The sequence below is a fragment of the Chelonia mydas genome, chromosome 1, assembly GCF_015237465.2.
Source record: "Chelonia mydas isolate rCheMyd1 chromosome 1, rCheMyd1.pri.v2, whole genome shotgun sequence".
Taxonomy (NCBI): domain Eukaryota; kingdom Metazoa; phylum Chordata; order Testudines; family Cheloniidae; genus Chelonia; species Chelonia mydas.
This window is the reverse complement of record NC_057849.1, coordinates 96,291,542-96,311,870: the sequence shown is the minus strand read 5'-3', so window position 1 is coordinate 96,311,870 and position 20,329 is coordinate 96,291,542. Positions and strand designations below refer to the sequence as shown.

The window sequence follows — 20,329 nt, the reverse complement described above, 5'->3', positions numbered from 1 at the left end:
ATTATTTTAAACACAGCATTATGCACAGCTCTTAGAGTGAATATCAGCAAACTTCTGTCTGAGAAGTAAATCTTACAGCGTGTGGAAGCCCCTTTTGGTTTATTTTAATATGCCAGGAACTTCTGTTAAAAACAACAACACTACCTGATGTGACTGTGAGTTTTTCTAAAGCCACTAGTGTAACTGCGAAGGCTTTGCCCCTTACTTTCTATGAGCTTTAGAGACTGGAAGCTGTCAGCCCTTTGCCCAATAAGCCCACTTGCTCCTCTGCAAAAGCCAGTATGTGTTGAGTAGGCTCACGGTCAAAAATGAACTTTAACTCAAACGCAAATATACACCTTCAAGATGTCAGAAATTCCATTAACATAAATGCCACAGCGCATGAGCAGCTCTTCAGAGGCCTGACTTCCCCTCTGGGAGATGACTGACTACAGGGTTAGGCACAGTATTGATGTGTTACCAAACAGTTAATTTTTAACTCTTCCTCCCCCCCCCCACTAATTTGTTTTCATTTTGTCCATCAGAAGTTGTTTTGTGTCAAACGGAAGGAGGGCAGCTGCTGTCCCCAGGCAGTGGCAGCAGGCACCTGGCTCCCAAAGTGATTGCTACCTGCAGTCTCACCAGTCTCCCAGCGTCTCTCCCCCATTCCATACAAAGATAATATTTTCAAAAATGAAAAACCAAGCCACCGTGGCCTTGAGGGACAGGGGTGTGCAAGGAAGAGTTTTGTTGTGTGTTAAGGAGGACAGCAGGGACGTGAGAAGAAAGAGGGACCTCCCATTTTCAGAATGAAAAATGAGGTATGCTTTACAGTAAAGGGCAAATTGGGAGACAACTGTGATTATCTCTGTGACCCCCTTATTGCTCTCTTGTAGTACCAACCTCTGCCTCTCCGAGCTATCTCTACCCTCCCTTCCACACTACAGTCACCCCTCTTGCCACCAATTCACCAGCACCCACACACAACAATCGATATAATTCCTCCCTGCATTCAACTGGGCCAAACCAACTGTGGGGGCAGTGGGCTCCCTGGACCACCCCAGGAGCCACAGGGCATCATTTAACCTCTCTTCTCTCCCAGTTGGCAGCCTTGAGGAATTTCTCTGTCGGTTACAGCTCACAGGCTGGTGACTGGCGCCTGTTCTTCCCTTCCCCTGGCAAGAGGGGAAGGTCTGGCTGGAACAAAGACCAGCCTCTCAGGCAGCCCCTGGAGACTCAGCTCTAAGGGCTCAGTCTCTCAGAGTCTATTGCCCCTTTACGGGATTTACCTTCTACCCGTCTTCCTGGGGCGTGTTGCTTTACCTTCAGTCAGGGCGGCTTGAGGAGCAGCGCGTCTCACAGCTGTCGCCTCCTTGGCTAGACTCCCTCTATTGCCAGCAGTCGCTGGGCAAGCAACCTTCTTCCTGTTCACCACCTCATTCTGTGGTAAATTCCCCCTTTTTAAGTCCCACCCCCCACAGGCTGAGCGAGTCTTGCGGGTGTGTCTTGTTTGCCTGGAACAGCCCCAGAGGAGCTTGTTAGTCTCCTTCATGTTTAATACGTTCTTGTACTCACTGAACAACCAATCATGCCATGAGATTTGTCTTTTTCCTATCGTGTATATGATAACTACAAATAACACTCTTTGTCAAAAAAGTAGCATGCCTTAAAAATATGAGAAAATTAGGAAATATGTAGTGAATAATTTTCAAAAACAGAGTGTATCATATTTTTGGGTAAATTTTCCTTTGCTGGCCCCAAAACTAAAATCTGCAAGCACAAATATTTGTGCACCAAAATCAGGCAATTTAACATCTAATTAGCGAATCTGGTTGGGCAAAAGTCATTCATACATGTAAACTGTTGGGGCACATAGGTTTAGCAGGCATGTGGAGGCCAATTTCAAAATGTGGCTTTTAATAAATTAGATTTATGCTAGAAGGGGAAAAATATGGTTTTGATAATAGGGATCTAAAAAGTATAATACCCTCTTTTTACAAATCAGAAAAAGAAATCTGAAGTGGATGCCGTTTAATCATAATAACCTAAAGCTTGGAGAAAGAACCCATCATTGGGACTCTTTTTCTAGTCAAAGTAGAAAAACAGATAAAGAGCTGCATGGTCTGGAATGGATAGAGTTGAAGAATATCTTCACATTCAGCCTTGGCATAAATATATTTGCAACATGATGCACAGAAGATCAGTCCACTAATATTAGTAACAAATTTCTGTGTTTGTCCACACACCCATTGTGTATCCTTTAAGTCAGAGGTCCCCAAACTGTGGGGCACGCCCCCCTAAAGCAGCATAGAGGAATCTTCAGGGGGTCATGGTGGGGCCTAGGCCAGCCCCCACAGGGGGCAGGGCGGGAGTGCCACCCAGCCACTCTTTGCCCTTAGCTCTACTCTGGTCCTGCCAAAAGCCACATCCCCATTTTCTGGCCCAGCGCCTGCCCCGCCCTCGGCCCCTGGCCATGGCTCTGTTGTCAGCGCGGGGCCAAGGCTGTGGGTGGGGTTGGAGCTGCACCTGGCTGCAGGCCCGGCTGCTGGCCTCCACTGCAGTGGCTCCACTCCTGCCCCTGCCCCCAGCCTTGGCCCCTGGCCGCGGCTCCATCCCCAGCCCTGCTCCTGGCCCCAGACCTCCCCCAGCTGTGGCCCCAGCCTCGACTCTTTACCCCTGTCTGCATCCCCGTCCTCTCCCAGCCATAGCCCCGGCTTTGGGGTGGGGGTGCAGACGGGGTAAGAGGGGGCGCGACCCTCAAAAGTTTGCAGACCACTGCTTTAAGTGCACAATTCTATGGATCCTGGCCACTATTGTGTCTGGTAATAAAATCATGTTAGTTCTGTTCTCATAATTTAAATGTACCTTTATGAACAGAGCCCTTATAACAGATTAGGAAAGTGTACTAATACTTAAGCTTTTTCCACTCTTTTTCTTGCCTTTCTTAATTCCACGCCCTTTGTGGATTTCACCTTTCACAAAAGTCAAAGCTGACATTGTTACCTCCACCCAGATAGGGTGAACAGGCCTGTGTGAGCTTCCCCAGAAGGGGGAAGTTCTACAGAATGGATCTTATTTCTCAGCAGTAGTACTTATGACATTCATTTGCCAGGCTCGCTCAGAATGGAGTCTCCTTACTAGCAGGTTTCGGTGATACACAGGGATTAGGTTGAGACCATATAACTCATTTCACTTATAAATCACCTCTGACTACAAGCTTTCAGAAATGAAAAAAATAGTTTCAGCCCCATGTGTCACCTAGTCTTACATGTAATTTAATCACATTTAGTATTTTCTTTTTCTTACTTAAAACACTGCGTGTAACCATCTGAAGGGCAACATGGTTTTCTCTGTTGCACTCAATACATAACACAGCTATACAGGACAGCATGAAATACACCCGCGTCAGCAGCTCAGTGGTTCTCTGATTTTTGATTCATGTCATCACAAGTTTCAGCTGCTCAAACTGTATAGAGTACATCTGTTAATGGAAAAAGAAAAAAAAAAGCTATCTTTTCCAGCCACTCTCATCGCCTAGGCCTTTGAAAGAAGTCAGTATTGGATAAGAATCTATTCCACTGCCAGTTAATAACACTGATATAAGATGCATTGAGAAACACAAAAATATATATATTCTCCTAGCTGATAGAAACTAAGAAAAACTAACACAAAGAAGGGCAGCTGTCAGACTCAGTCTCATTTACCAAGGCAACATTCGTTCCTTGTGTAATCTCTGAGTAACCAAGTTCAAGAAATTATCAGTTTTTTCAATTCTCTTTTCTTTTATTTGTCTAAGAATGAAAAGTGTCACCATCGCTCCACCTGACTGTTATAATCTTCAGTAACAGCTGTTTCTGCTGCTGCTTCTTCCTTCTGCCACTGGTGAGCTCTTTGCTCCCGGAGTAGCCTCCGCTCCTCCCGCCGTTTTTGCCGGTTCTTCTGGTGCTCCTCTTGCTTGGAGTACTGAAAGCGTTGCAGAAAGAGGTCTTTAGCATATTCATAAAGCTGCATGTCCAGGAAGTTCAACACCTCTATGCGTTTCCGGGCACCTTCATTAATATCCACATTAGAGGCCCGGGTAATATTGAACTGGGTGAACGGGGAAATGAACTTAAGGTTGAATGTTCTCTCAAAGAGATACTGTGTTTTCCTCTGAAACTCTGTGAGTCCAAAAAAGGCCATGTTTTTCAGGTTGTTCTTGGCGCTTTGGAGAAGGATCATATTTCTCTCACTTTCATTCATAAAAGTCAAGTTGTAACATCCAACCAGGCTCAGGTCTGCCAGCATGCGAACCTGGCGGTTGTTAGCCAGGTTGTAACCACAATCCATGAACTCCTGCAAGCTGACTCCAGACCAATCATCCCCCAGGTAACAGGTAGGCAGCTCATCTGGCGTTGGACTTCTTCCATCACACATGTGGAGGGAAGTTTTCCACGTTGCACCTCTCTGGACATGTTTCCATTCACTCAAATACCGTGACACTGGATCCCTCAGCATTGTGATATAATAGAAGTTCCTGCAACAAATTTTTAAAACATAGTTTTAGGATTCAGCAGCTTCTACTCTTATTAATCAGCAATTTTTATTTTTCTCTGATGAAACGCTTACTAACCCATGCCTCCCTCTTAGGGCAGGTCAACACTTAAAACACTACATCAGTGCAGCTGCACCACTTAAGTGAAAATGCTCCTACACTGATGGGAGAACTTTTCCCATCCGCATAGTTAATCCACCGGGCACGAGGCAGTAGCTATGGTGCTGGGAGAAGCTCTCCTGCTGACATAGCACTGTCTACACTGGGGAGTAGATTGGTATAAATGTGTCACTCAGAGGTGTGGATTTTTTACACCCCTAAGCCACATGGTTATACCTCTATAAATCCGTAGTGTAGACTTTGCCTTAACTTTTTCAAATGGACCAATGCTCTTGTAAAACTTAAGCCTTATAGAACATTCCTAGCAACTATGACATGTGGATAATAAAATTTACCACACCACAAGATAGATAGTCACTTTCAAGAGGATGGACTTAGGACACATTTTTATCCCTAACCCATTTATCCATCCATTCTTCATCACGGTGGTGAGGCACTTATGAGTTCTGAAAGAAGAAATAAGTAACATTAACTACCTCCCAGTGACAAACACAGCAGCACAAAGTGCAAACCTTAATGCATGGCAAATATTGTGAACAAACTTGAAGGTAGTTTGTTTTTTGTGATTAATTCTTTTTATGAATTTTCATCCATTTGTGATTAAGGAGATATGCTAGAAAACAAGCTGCAAACAGAAGAGGGATTTTTTTTTATTTCGAGGCGAAGGAGATTCTAACCACAACCAATTGTGCAGTGTTCTTCAATTTACAGAGACCGTGACAAATCCAACTGTACTTAATACACTATTTTTATATGCTGGTATTTAGCAATATCGGAATCAATGGGAGAAGATACTCACAATGGTTCAAAGATAAAACAGAGACAGAGTGAAACAGTTGTTGTGTCCTTTGAGGATTTACTGTGGTGAGGATTACAGACCACAAAGATGTGAATTCTCTCACTACTCTTCTATATAATGAAAAAATATTAATCCTGTCACCTGTCTTCTGGACTGAGACACTATGGCTCTCTACAGCACATGGTTAGAATAAATGAGAAGCCTGGACAATACCAACTGGATGCTGCAACTGCTGTAAATAATGCAATGTGAAAGATTTTGGCATGACCTGCCAACTTGAAAACGGGTCATTAAATGGGTTACATTGAGGCCAATGACAGGACTAAAATCCATTCACATGACTTAATTTGAGTTGGGAGATGGATTAAAACGAGTTATGATCATGGATATTTAAATCACTCACTGCTGATGAGTGTAAAGGTTAACATGTTCAACTGTTATCTGTCAGGAATACAAAAGAGATACTAAAATCTACCTGACATCAAACAGAACAAGAAACTGCAGACCTCAATTTGTCAATTTATCTTTTAGTTGCTGCATTGAGAGTTTCTACATCTAGTTATGGCAATGTGAAAAGGACTGAAATTGAGTATGGCTAAACAATCTTTCATGTAACACATTTACTGTTGAAGATTTTATTCAATAACAACATAACCTAAATTATAGGGTGATATAAAAATAAGACAAAACCAAAATACTTCATAACTTTTTGTCAGCTGGAATAGGAATTAAAAATCCACGAGTAAAATTAATACAGATAGCATGGTACAAAGATAGGTGTTTGCATGACTCATCTGGCTCTGGCTCTGAACAATACATTAATAAATTATGAGTCTCCAACATCTGATCCACTGAAATTACCCTAAGTTTTCTTCAGGCAACCATGATCTCAAAATGCTTTTTATGGAACCTACCAAACACTGAGAAAAACAAATAGTGGGGGAGACACACTGTGCTGAAACAATGAACACTTTGAGAGTTCACCTTTCAGAAGATCTCACTTTAGTTGAACGAAAAATCCAGAAACTATTCAGAATTGCTGGGTGTAACGTCCTTCCTATCCAGATCATCACAGCATATCACCCTTTTCTAAATGCTGAATGACTCCCACTGCTTCTCCAGATGCCTTATTTATAAAACTTGGCAAATAAAAAATGCTAAAAAATGCAGGTATCCCCACCAGTTCAGAGCAATTAGAAGGCAGGAGGGATCAAAACATTTTTTGCTGTCTTATTCACTCAATCAGTGACCTTCCTCGACAAGAACTATAATGTATTTTCCAGAATGACATTACAGTGTCTGAAGTGTTGATTGTGCATTGCTGCAGTATCTCTTCCTGGACTACTATCTTCTGGAAGCAGCTGCTCCTGAAATGATTTCACAGCAGAAGGGATACACATTTTTTGAACGAGCAAGAAGGGGCATGTAGCGGGCAATGTCCTTGTGTGTATTGCTATTACAATTTGGATTAGGAATTGTATGGTTTGCCTTAATGTTTGGCAAAGCTGAGGAGGGACTGTATGGCATAAATAATTTGTTCTTTGTGCTGGTACCCAGTTCCATACTATCGAACAGCAGTTTGATCATGCTCTACCAGGGTACTTATGTAGGTCCTGTCATCATAGTTCCTGAGCATCCCATGACCATTCATGAATGGATATTCCCAGAAACATCCACTTTGACTACAGTACCTATAAACTAGGAAGTAGTAGAAATTATTTCCCTTGATCTGCAGTTATACTTGACTGTAGAGGACTTTGGCTTCCAAGAGCTGTTAGAAAATATCGAGCAACGCTTTTCCTTCTTAAGAAAAATGTTCTTCTTCACTATCACTCTGCTTTGTGTTTATGAGAACAGATTAAGACATGCTTTCAGGCAAGCAGACAGAGTTTTGCATATGTTACATGTGAGACCGGGACAAGCAGCCAAACTATTGCATATCCTTCTCTGCCTTTCAACAGCTTTGAGCATAAAAAAATTGTATTTCAGCTTCTGGGCTTGGGATCAGCATTTTTGCAACTGCTACCAGTATCACTAAGCAAACATACTGGCTGCAACACTAACGAAAACAGCTGTGCTCAAAGTGGCTGAAACACACAATGCTGAGAACACTCAAAGGCAGCTGGAATGTCTGGCTAACATTTGGATCACCTCACAGGGGCTTACACATGGCTTCTTCCTCATAGTGTTGCCGTCCCTCTCTGGGATAGTATTGGATGTTAATGTATATGTTAAAATATTGCTATTGATGGGAACTTATGCCTTTAATAATGTTTTGGCCTTTCCTCACCAACCTATGGCATTTTAATTCCAGTGTGCCTCGGGGAAATGACAACTAGTAAAAGTAAACCTTCCAGGGCATAAATAATTTCCATCTCATTACTGGCTTTGCAGATGTATTTGCTGTTCTATAATGGAATATGAGCTGAAAAGCAGAATCTGAAACAAATACAGTGAAATCAATGAGGAAATGCCTTAGTATGAATTAAGGAAATTTCCTTGTGACTAGCCAAGAAACTTTCTTCCTTTACTATAAAAAGAAAAGGAGTACTAGTGGCACCTTAGAGACTAACCAATTTATTTGAGCATAAGCGTTCGTGAGCTACAGCTCACTTCATCGGATGCTGTAGCTCACGAAAGCTTATGCTCAAATAAATTGGTTAGTCTCTAAGGTGCCACTAGTACTCCTTTTCTTTTTGCAAATACAGACTAACACGGCTGCTACTCTGAAACCTTCCTTTACTATATTTACTGTATGATTATTGAGCTTTTCAGTAGTCTGTCAAAACTAAGGCCTTGTCTACACTACAGGGGAAATTCGATCTAAGCTATGCAATTGAGTTATGTGAATAGCGTAACTCAAATTGACGTAGCTTAGATCTACTTACTGCAGGGTCCACACTATGCGATGTTGACGGGAGATGCGGTGGCGTACAGGAGTTGACAGGAGAGTGATTGGCGGTCGATTTAGTAGGTCTTCACTAAACCCGCTAAATCGACCGCCGATGCAGCGACTGCCACTCGTTGATCCCCTGTTAAGTGTAGATAAGCCCAAAGATACTCTTTCTCTCAGTCTGTCTTTTATGAATTTAGTTTGTGGGGGTCTGTTTACATTGCAATCAGGAGATGTGATTGCAGCATTCGATAAAAGCTTGTTTGAATAGCAACAGCAATAAGGCTGTGGCAGCACTGGTGGCTGCATGGGTTAGCTCTCTTCATCCAGGAGCCTGGGTACATAATTGAAGGGCCACCTCCCATGATGCCACGGCTTCACTGCAATTGTTACTTGAGTTAGCCTTGATTTACCAATCTCAAAGCGAGTTCAGGAATGGCTACAAAGGCTGAAATCGCTCCTCCTAATTGCAGTGTAAACATGCCCTCTGCAAGAAGACAGACTGTCAGTCCTGCACAGCTAAATCCTCTGTTTATCCACAAAAACGGCTCAACAGCCGGACACGCTGTCCCACACTGCCATACTGTTGTGCCTTGGACCTGTAATGGAGCAACCATTGCTACAGGCGAGAAAGTAGTTCGGTCTCCACCTATGGGAATCCTTTGGATCTACAGAAATGACCATCAAGGATGCCACATCATGTCAGAAGCTTAGGCCATGTCTACACTTACAAGCTTACAGTTGCACAACTATACCAATACAGCTGTGCTGCTGTAAGATCACTCATGTAGCTGGGTTGTGCTGACGGGAGAAAGCTCTCCTATCAACATCATAAAACCAACGCAAGGAGCGGCAGTCGCTATGTTGGCTGGAGAGCATCTCCCGCCAACATAGCGCTGTGGACACGAGTGCTTATGCTGGCAAAACGTATGTTGCTCAGGGGTGTGTTTTTTCACACCCTTGAATAACAAAAGTTTTGCCAACATAAATGCTAGTCTAGACATGGTGTAAGTTAAGCACCCACATTTTAGGATGCTTATTTGAACTATGAACCTTTATCTTCCATCACTGGAGTCTGTATGTATTTTTGCTCTATTGATGGTCAGGTCTGATGCTTGTGTGGGTTTTTAGAGTGCTCTATCATTGCAATGACACACAATGTTACCACAATGCAGTTTATGAGTGGGAGAACGCAAGACTTAATGGGTATTTGGTCTGGTAGGCACTAGATCTTTAACAGCCTGAAAAGTGTTTTGTTTTTCATGCTCTCTTGTCTTCTACACATGCATTTCCCATTTAGGGGACAGGATACTTAGGAGTTCTATTCAAGGAGTCACCTCAGAATTCTTCTATCTTGGCAGAAGCAAGGGGCTTCGATATCCTGAGACCTGCATAGATTTCCAGATGATTGTGCCTCTACATTAGCTCCTGTTAGAAATCCAGCTGGGTGGGAAGAGGGATCTGTTGCAGCAGAAGAAGCATTCATGTCATGGATTTCCCTGGGAGGGGAAGGAATTTTATGGTCCTAGGATAGCGATACATTTTTTTTTAAAACTACACTAAAACACCCCAAGTTGTACACACAAGCCTCTGGTTGTTGTGAGTCCACCCTGTCTTACTTGGAAGATTGTCTCAAAGCGTTTTCAAATGTTGGTAGTTATGGCTGAAATACACAAATATTTCATAATTCTCAATACATAGTACAGGAGTGGCCAAACTTACTGACACTCCGAGCTGCACACGATAATCTTCAGAAGTTCGAGCGCCACGACGCACCTGCTGGGGTTTGGGGCTTCAGCCCCATGGGAGGCACCTGATGCCCAGAGACCCGCCCTCTCCACTGGGCAGAAGCCAGAGGCAATGCATGGGGGGCATGTGGGGAGGTGTGATGTTATGAGTGTAATATAATACCTCATTGAAAGGTGACAGGGCCAGAAAGAGTTAATTAACTCACAAACTGACCTGACCCATGGTCGAACTTTAAAGACTGGTTAGGAAGATATGGAAATGAATAGAGCTTTGAAATGCAAGTCTGCATTGTTAGAGATAGAAGGGTAGATGTTTGTTCAGGTCTTGTGATATAAGCAAACAAGTCTTGTCTATTGCTATAGCTTTGATTCAAAGATCAAAAGAGGAATATTAACATTTATGAAGACACTTGAGTGAAATAGTATTATTGGCTATATATCTCTTTGAAGGTTGTGGTAACCTGTATCTGAACTGTTTAATGGGTAAATTATCCTGTGCTAATTGCCATGATGTTTAGGAGAAGGGAAGTTAAGCCTATTGTTTTCTCAGGTCAAGAGGCTGCTGGAAATGTATAAAAACCCTGGGACAGGATCCTTCTTCATCTCAGATCTCCTTTGGGTTTCAAGAGGGGAAAACCTTAAGCCATAAGGATTGAGATCCCCAGTCACTGACTGGAGTCACCCTGAATATGGACATTGGACTATAACCTATGGACTATTTCTGAAAGGACTTTTGGCAACTACAAACTCATCTCTGCTATGTATCTGAACCTCAAGAATTGAATTCAAATCTATATGTATATTGATCTTTTAACCCACACTCTGTCTCTTTTCTTTTTTTTAATAAATTTTAGCTTAGTTAATAAAAATTGGCTATAAGTGTGTATTTTGGGTAGGATCTAAGTTATAATTGGACCTGGGCGTGTGGCTGATCCTATGGGATTGGAGGAACCTTTTCTTTTATATGATGACATAAGATTTTCAGTAATCATCATCATATCTGACATGTGTGTCTGGATGGAGGCTTGAGGCTGGGTACTTTAAGGGAACTGCATTGTTTGGACTTCTGAGTAACCAGTGAGGTACTATAGAAGCTGTTTTGTGCTGTCTTGGTACATCTAAGTATTGGAATATCCACCAGCTTTTGGGGTTTGTCTGCCCTGTTCTGTTTGCAGTTCACCCTAATTGAGTGACCTCAGCTGGCTCCCACGGGCAGCATCGTCGCAGGAGGTCACATGCCTCTCCCCCCAGATTTTTGCCAGGGTTTGCTGTCCCCGCTCGGTCACATGGTGCTGTTGGACCCCTTCCCTGCACAGCAACTGCTGGAGCTGGCAAGCTTGGAGCTGTGGCCATGGAGAAAGGCAAAGGCAAACAGCTGGGGGCTGCAGGGAGAGCTCCTACTTTTGCTGCTGCCCCTCCCTGGAGAGCTAAAGCAGCGGCCCCTCCCTGCAGCTCCCAGCTGTTTGCTACTGCCTCTCAAAGCAGAGCTAAAACCGGGGAGCTGGAGGGAGGGGCTGCTGAGGCTAAGAGGGGAAGTGTGCCTGGTGGGGTGTGACTCAAACTGTTGGGGGCGGGCAAACTTTTAAATTGTGTCCCCCCACTTTCAGCAGGCACCAGTCATCTCTGGCAGAAGCTCCTAGCCCCACCATCCCACTGTACAGCAGAAGCCATGAGCCCCGGCGCCCTGTCTGGTAGGCAGAGAATGGGGGGGGGGGGGAGGGGTTCCACGAGCCACACTTTAATGGTAAAAGAGCTGCATGCAGCTCACGAGCCTGATTTGGCCACCCTGATATAGTATCTGGTTTTGCAGTAAAGCTTGTTAACACTGGGACTGGCTGCTGGCCTAATTCCTAAAAAAAGGCACAAGAAGTGCAGAAAAAAAGTTAAACCAGGGCCCCATTTCAGTCCCTTTCTTCACCTCTTAATGAAATCTAAGAATTTAGGCTATTTTGAGCCCAGACATGCATTTGTCTCTGCTTAGTGACAACAGAATCTCCTCACTTCAAGCTTGTCCATGTAATGTGGCTACAGTCAAAAATGTTACCCACTGCTGTAGATACACAACACAGAATTATTTTCTGTCACCTTGTTTGAATCACTGCTCTCACTATAGCCTTCTCATTCTTTATTTCAGCGGACTACCACCTGAAGAGAACCAAACCTCTAAAGCAGAGAGTCTCAGCATTCAGAGCCAAACATTAAGAATGTGCTTTGATACGTTGACGAAAAGGTATTTTATTCAAGCCTTCAAAATGCATGTAAAGAAATTAAGAAGGATGTGTTAAGTATGTGGGAATTTGGGAACTCTGATTCTTAAGCGTCTGATGCCTACACAAAAATATTAGAGAGACAAGGTGGGTGAGGTGATATCTGTTATTGGACCAACTTCCATTGGTGAGAGAGACAAGTTTTCAAGCCACACAGAGCTCTTCCTCAGGTCTGGGAAAGGTACTCCCAGCATCACTGCAAAATGCAAGGTGGAACAGATTGTTTACCATAAGTAGTTAGCACACATTGTCCTATTGCAGTAATAGGACAAAAAGAGGGGATTAGTAATAAGGTTGTTGTAATAAGCCATAAATCCAGTGTCTTTGTTTATTCTATGATATTTAGTGTCTCTCTAAAGAACTTTATGTGGCTTGACAGCTTGTCTCTCTTATCAACAGAATTTGGTCCAATAAAAGATATTAGCTCACCCATCATGTCTCTCTAATATCATGGGACCGACACGGCTACAACTACCCTTCATAACACAAGAATAGTAATTAGTAATAGCTGCATAGTATCCATCTGCCAGTCTAACCTGCAGTCTAACTTGAAACAGCTAGCATTGTCATGATAAAATGGAAACATGCATGAATCACTTCAGCTCACTTTCAAAACAATCATCAATCCAATGCCAACCTGCCATTCATTGCAATTTATTTTCTGCAAGAAACTCACACCTTTTCCAGGATAGATACTCAGTCAAATCCCTTCCTAGAATAACTCATGAAAGTCAATGGGTTACCACAGGGATAGCTTTGGGCCACTTCAATTATTTGGCCCTAAGATATACACATAAATGGCCAGACTATGTAACCTATACACAGGCCTGAGTAAGTAATCATGTGGAACCACACAGCCCAGAGGGAGCCCTGGGAGGGATTGTGCCTCAGGAGACATTGCAGGCATGGGGTGTGGAAGTGTGTATGCTGGATCAACCTTCAAGACCAGCACAGTCCAGTCCCAGGTGTATCAAAGATGAATGCTACAAATTCTCATGTCTCCAACTGTATAAGCAGTCATATATCAGATACACTAGCATTTACATTAGAATTAACACAAACCTGGAAATTCATAAGGCATTATTTCCCACTGGTGTGAAGTCCAGTATCTTTGTTAGCATTAGACAATGAAAATCATCTAACAAATTGTAGGGAAAAATAGTTTCTAGCATGAATCTAACAACATGTCTTCATTTCACACCATAATAATATGAAACACTTTAAATCTTTAGTTAATGCTGCAGGTCTATCATTTTAATAGACAGTATAAACTTGTTGGAAGGGCAGAGCCTGACCTTAGTGGCACAGATCACATACCAGGGCATTCTGCCTCTTGTATCATCATGGAACAGACATCACAGCTGAGTGAGATTTGCTACAGAAGTGACGGATCGCCACAAAATGAGAACAAAAATGTTTTGTGTGGCTTCATGGAGTAGACAGGTGCAGTAGAGGGCTGAGTGACATCTGTACTATTATCCCCTCCCTCCCCCCCTCCCCCGCATGGTGCAGCCTGCACACGACAGCTCAATCAGAAGCTCTGAGCACAAGAACTGGTAAAATGAAAGATGCTCTCTTCTCACTCACAAAGTCAGTTGGAACCTTATCGACTAAGACCGATGGGCTTGTTAAACAAAAGAGCAGCAAGAGTTCACAGCAACTGAAACATAGAAGAAGGCATAGGAGGTAGCAAAAAAGGAAAACAAAGTAATTGGAGAATGCATTATAAGTAAGGCTAAGGTGGCAGGGCTCGGGCTGAAGTTGAAGTCCCACCACCTGGGGCTGAAGCCCGAGCCCTGCCACCCTCACTACTTGGGGCTGAATTAGTAGAATTTTGAGGAAATCACAGAGGTTTTGTAAAATCACAGAATCCGTGACCTCTATGTCCTCTATGAGTGATTCGTAGTCTTAATGATAAGAAACTAGCAGCAAGTAGAGTGAAGAACTGGGATGACCGAAAATCCCAGGTGCATACTAAACATGTCATACCAAACATGATTTTTTTAAACACACAAAAGGAAGTATTTCTTCACACAACGCACAGTCAACCGGTGGAACTCCTTGCCAGAGGATGTTGTCAAGGCCAAGACTATAACAGGGTTCAAAAAAGAACTAGATAAGTTCAGGGAGGATAGGTCCATCAATGGCTATTAGCCAGGATGGGCAGGGATGGTGACCCTAGCCTCTGTTTGCCAGAAGCTGGGAATGAGCGAGAGGGAATGGATCACTTGATGATTACCTGTTCTGTTCATTGCCTCTGGGACACCTGGCATTGGCCACTATTGGAAGACAGGATACTGGCTAGATGGACCTTTGGTCTGACCCAGTATTGTAGTTCTTATGTCCAGGCAGTGGTTTTTCCTGCTGGAATGGAAGGTAAAAGACCTGGTGGGGTTAATTACTCAAACTGTGACTCAACTTTTGGGGGTTTAACCCTAAAAAAGAGCCTGTTCCAATGGAGAGGTTCTGAAACCAATGTAGAAGAAACAGAGGGGAAAAACCAGAGTCACAGAATATTTCTATTAATAATGACAGAAGTAGTGTAGAGAAGCAGTTTAAGTGGTGCAAGACAAAAAAGAAGATCCTGAATTACGGGAACAAAATCCTTGTGCTTTCAGTGGTGTACTGTTGCTTTTGGAGTAGGGGAAGGAGGGCTTCTGAGTCCAGTTTGCAGGTAAGGGGGCTCTGTAGCAAAGTGTGGGGCAGGATCAGATGCAGAAAGCCATCCCACAGTAAAGTGGCGCAACTTGTGCATAGTTGCTATAAGGAGCAGCCTACTTTGTATCTCCCTGTTTTGAGGTTCTTGTGGGTTCTGAATTCTAAGAAATAAAGTAGTGTTACATTGCAAACTTCCAGAATGAGTATTTTATGTTTATCTAATTTCTATGTTTGTATAGCAGGAAACATACCACTTCTGGATTTAACCCAACATCCCAAAATCAGAGACAAGACCTCACAAGGAGTAAAACACTTCCCTAATCGAGACTGCCATTTTGAACCTAGTCAATCAGAGGATAAAGGACAAGGGTAAAATATACAAATTCTGACATTGTAATTCTCCTCTCAGATTGCTGTACAAGCGAAATCTGTGTCACAGATTAAAAGCTCTAAAGATAATGAAGACGAATATTAGACCCACCTGATGTGAATAGATTGCCCAAGATCTACTTTCAAGAATTTGTAAATTTAATACCAATAGTGATTCTAATTCTCAGGTTGATGTGGGTATGATGTTGCTCTCCATATGATTTTATGAAAATATGCTAATGAGTGTGAATATAATGTAACTGGACTATACTTCATGCAAAAGGTCTCTTGTAAGACATGTGACCATGTCACCTGGTACTGGAATCCATCTTAAATCTGGTGCTTTTCCATTTAGAAGGAGGGGTGGGAACCCAGAGAGACAAAAGATTCCCGCCTTGGGCCTAAGCTATATAAGGGGGTGGAACAGAACAAAGGAGGGGTGCAGTCATGAGAAATCCCCTAGCTACCACCTGAGCTGGAACAAGGACTGTACCAGGGGAAAGGATTGAGCCCAGACTAGAAAGGAGTCTAGTCTGTGAAAGAAGCTTACTGAGGGTGAGATTTACCTGTATTCAGTTTCTTAAATGTATTAGGCTTAAACTTGCGTGTTTTGTTTTATTTTGCTTGGTAAACTACTTTTTTCTGTCTGTTATTACTTGGAACCACTTAAATCCTACTTTTTATATTTAATAAAATCACTTTTGCTTATTAATTGACCCAGAGTAAGTAATTAATACCTGTGGGAGCAAACAGTTGTGCATATGTCTCTATCAGTGTTATATGGGTTTACCCTGCAGAAGCTTTATACAGAGTAAAACAGATTTATTTGGGTTTTGGATCCCATTTGGAGCTGAGTGTCCGGGTGCTAGAGACAGGAGCGCTTGCTAAGACGTTTTCAGTTAAGTTTGCAGCTCCGGGGGTGTTGGTCAGACCCTGGGTCTGTGTTGCAGCAGACTAGCGTGTCTGGCTCAACATGACAGGGTTCTGGTGGCCCAAACTGGCAGAGAAAACTGGCTCAGAGGTAGTCTCAGCATATCAGGTGACAGTCCCAAGGGGGTCTCTGTGACCGCACCCATCACAGTGGGTATGTTTATATGTAGGTTCTTTACTCAAACAATGTCATTAAGCCACTACTCACCCTTAAAAAGTCAACATACGCCAACAGTTACTGCAGATAACTCCTGTTCTTAGTGTATGACAAAAATGTAGTGCCTGAAGAACTGAGCACCCAGAACTTCCACTAGCTCCAACTGGGACTGAAACCACATTTCACTTAACACCTTTGCTGTCACAGGGCCAGACCCTGCAACTGCTTCCACAAAGAGGATGCCTGTGCAAAGCACCATACATCAAAGAGCTCAGCTGCGTGGTTCCAGTTGCCAGGTCTGGCCCATACTTCTTAACTTTCCAACTTGCCAACAGGTAACCTAAGCCATGGCAATGTTTGAAAAATGGTTGAAATGTGGAATACCCGTGTTTTGTTGCATATCACACCAGAATAAACAATGGGTTATAAACCTGGGTTTAAGCATATTTTCTATAGTCAAAAATTTTCCAAAGCAAAAAAGTGTTCCAATTTTCCATTCTTTTGAAGATAACTGGAAAATTTTAAAAATTGGCCTAATTTTGTTTTTTCTGTGTTGGTTTAGATAGAACAGGAAGGACTGGGAGTCACACATCCTGGCTGTATTCCAGGCTTTGCAAAGGGACTGTGATCCATAAGGAAGTTCATTGTGAGGATGCAATCTTTTACTGTCAATTGAAATGTGTTATTTAAGCATTAGGTAACAGTTAAGAGGTGTCACAAAACTTATTTCTTTGCTTTTTTTTATGGGGATGTCACATCTAACCAACATTAATCTCTCTTAAATTAAGTTTTTGTTTATGAAGAAAAGCTCTGTGTAGCTCAAAAGCTTCTCTCTTTCACCAACAGAAGTTGGTACAGTAAAAGATATTACCTCAACCACCTTGTACATATCCTGGGACCAAGGTAGCTACAACAACTCTGCATATACATATCCTAATAATGTCCAGGATTTGCAAAATTGTCAGTTTTTGATTAGCCCTTGAACTATTAAGTTGAAGTTTTATATTTGTGAAATCAGAGAAACTTCAGGAAAGCTTTACAAAACTTGCTAAGTTACCACATGACTTCTGCTCAGAGGATTAGTGTTCTACACTTCATTATACTGAATGTCAGATGAAGGAGAACCACCTTTAAAGATATTCAATGCTAGACATCAGATAACTAGGAGGAGGTGATTTTGTCTATTCCTAGAAACAACCAAACAAAAAAAAAAAAAGGCGAGAGAACCCCTGATAATAAAATGTTACATGTGTGACACTTCAGGTCACTTTTCCATTTAGAGTGGCTGATTTTTCTTTAACTTACACCAAAGGAAATTCATTGATTTCAATAGAGTTATACTGGTGTAAGTGAAAGGAGAATTGGGTAACTGTTTTATTTATATAGGGTATTGTTGTCGCTTCATATTCCTGAGAAACATACCACCCAATTCTGTGTTAGCATCATGACCAATTGCAGCTCTGTGGTTGCATAGACTAAGATTCCCCGCCCCCACCCCGCCCCGAATTGTTTTCGATCCAATACATGCAAAAGGGTAAGACAGGATATTGATAGTTTGTTTGCAAGTGAAGATGAATGAATTGGATATATACAAATCAGGCCTTTTATTTGTCCCCTAGAGTGTAAGCTGTTTGAGGCAGGCACTGTGTCCTCCTCTATGCCTGTACAATGCATAACACGTTTTGGATGCTACTGTAATGTAAATAATCATATTAATAATAATCCATTATTATACACACCAAGTGGTCACAATGTCTAGTGAGTCACCAGTGGGGCTGGAGCTCAGGACCTACCGTTCCAAAAACACAGCTGTAGTAGGGATGGGACACATTTTTTTTGACATGGTGGAATGAATTTGTTATTGTGCAGAGCTACACTGTCGCCAAATACACAGTACCAATCACAAACCTCATCAAAATAGCATCACTTTTGCTACATAATCATATTTGCCTTCACTTGTCCCCCAGTGACTGTGCAAGAATAAATGTAAAGTAACACACAGTAGTGCACAGGTCCGATGCTTTGCCTTTTCCTGTATGGGGCTGGAGCTCTGGCTATGGGAGCAAGTCCCTTTGCTGTGAATTATTTAGCATATTCATGGATATTTATTTCAGTTGCACTTCATAAGACATAGACTCTCTAGTTGGAGTGGATGACAGACCCACTACATGTCCCCAAAGATGTGATTTATGTTCGTGGTTATGAAGTCTGGGTCCTGAGCAACTCCCAGGCTAATGACATGATCTCGTCACACATAGGTCTAATCCCAGCACACCAGGAAGGATACACAGGTAGTGTCTGAATACCAATCTAATAAAACATCCTAACATATTGTGCAGTTTAGCTGCCTTCTTTGGTGCTGCTGTGGAGCTGTAAGAGAAGATTTTCAAACTGGGTGCCCAAAATGCATATTTAGGCATGTAAATAAAAGAGGCCTGATTTTCAAAGCTGAAAAGCCCCTCAGAAATCAATGCTGCTGCAGGTGCTCCAATACCTCTGAAAATCAAGCCATTTTCACGTATGTGCCTAATTAAGACTTTAGAAATTAAGGGTTGAATACTGTGGACATAGTTCTGAGGCATATAAAATACATAAAAGGGTAAGACAGGGGATTGACAATTTACTTGAGAGTGAAGAAGACTGAACTGGAAACATACAAATCAGTCAATTTAATAGAAAAGCAAATATGCCACTTTCCATCAAAGTACCGTGATATAAATGGTTCTGAATCACATCTTGATGAGACAGAAAACTAGCAAGTCCCTCTACAGATTTGTTTCTTGTCTAAATTACATACAGCTCAATTGTTCTAAGCATCCTTTAAATTGCTAAAATGAACTACCAATAACTAATGCAGCTAGTCTCTTGTTGACATAAATGTAAATACAGAATACATACAGAACAAAGATCTTGTATACTGAACTACTGTAACTAAGAACAAGGAGGGAGTGTTAAAAACTATGTAGTAGCTTCAGTAATTTCCCCCTCTTGCCTGGCCCTTTGTTATGCCACTGAATGGAAGGAGAGAGGAGATGGGGCTGTATTTTCCTCTCTTCCGTCTCTCCTCTCCCCAGTGCCTTCTCTCATCCTTGCATGGTGGGGAGGGGGCACCAAATCAGCCACTTTTAAGAGAGGCCTCATGGAATAAAGGAGGGATGAGCTGGGGGAGTTGACCCACAATAGCAGCGTGCACAAAAAAAGGTCTGGTACTAGAAAGGAATAGAGGTGGTGGGCGAGCAGGAAGAGTGGAGACTAGTGCTGCTCTGCAGGAGGGAGCAGAGGACCATAGCTCTTCAGTCCAGTCTCAGCTGGCTGCTGAGCTGCTCCTTGCCAACCCTCAGGAGGGAAATCTTAGGGGCCTCAGAATGCAAGTAGGGTCTGGGGTGGCATGTAGCCCCACAACAAGGATTTCTTCCCCTCAGACCTGCAATGCTGCACTTGACCACCAGGGAACATTTGCGAGGTAAGACTAAGGAGTTGGCACTAGAACCCTGCAGGGGCGGGGTTTGCAGGTTTTTAGCAAGGTAACAATAGGGTGACCACATATTTTCAGTGAGAATCTGGGAAGCCCATTATGGTGCTGCACAGAGAAACCATTCAGGGAGTGAAAGGGGTGAAAGAGAGCCAGCTGCGTGTTGGGGGAAGGGATAAAGTAAAAGTGCCCACTCCTTCCTCCTCAGCAAAACAATAACCCTCCCTATAACTCTGTATCACCTTGTTGATATGGCTCTATGAGGAAAGGTCGGCTCAAGGACTTAGTCAGAGGACCTCACATTGTGACACCTCATGGGTTGGCGGGCAGCCATGTGCTAGACCTGTGGTCCCTGAGGTGCATATAAATTCAGCCAACCTTTACTATCAGCTTCACCAGCTTA

At 42.7% G+C, this 20,329-nt stretch overlaps 1 protein-coding gene across 1 annotated transcript in view; it reads right to left on the bottom strand.

Annotated features, from left to right (window-relative positions):
* Positions 1-423: 423 nt before the first annotated feature.
* Positions 424-20,329, bottom strand: part of HS6ST3 (heparan sulfate 6-O-sulfotransferase 3) — a 537,712-nt gene continuing 517,806 nt past the window's right edge. Inside the window, exon 2 of the mRNA XM_037895935.2 lies at positions 424-4,495. Coding sequence (XP_037751863.1) covers positions 3,787-4,495 — 709 coding nt within the window. The 3' untranslated portion in view covers positions 424-3,786. The remainder of the gene's footprint in view (positions 4,496-20,329) is intronic.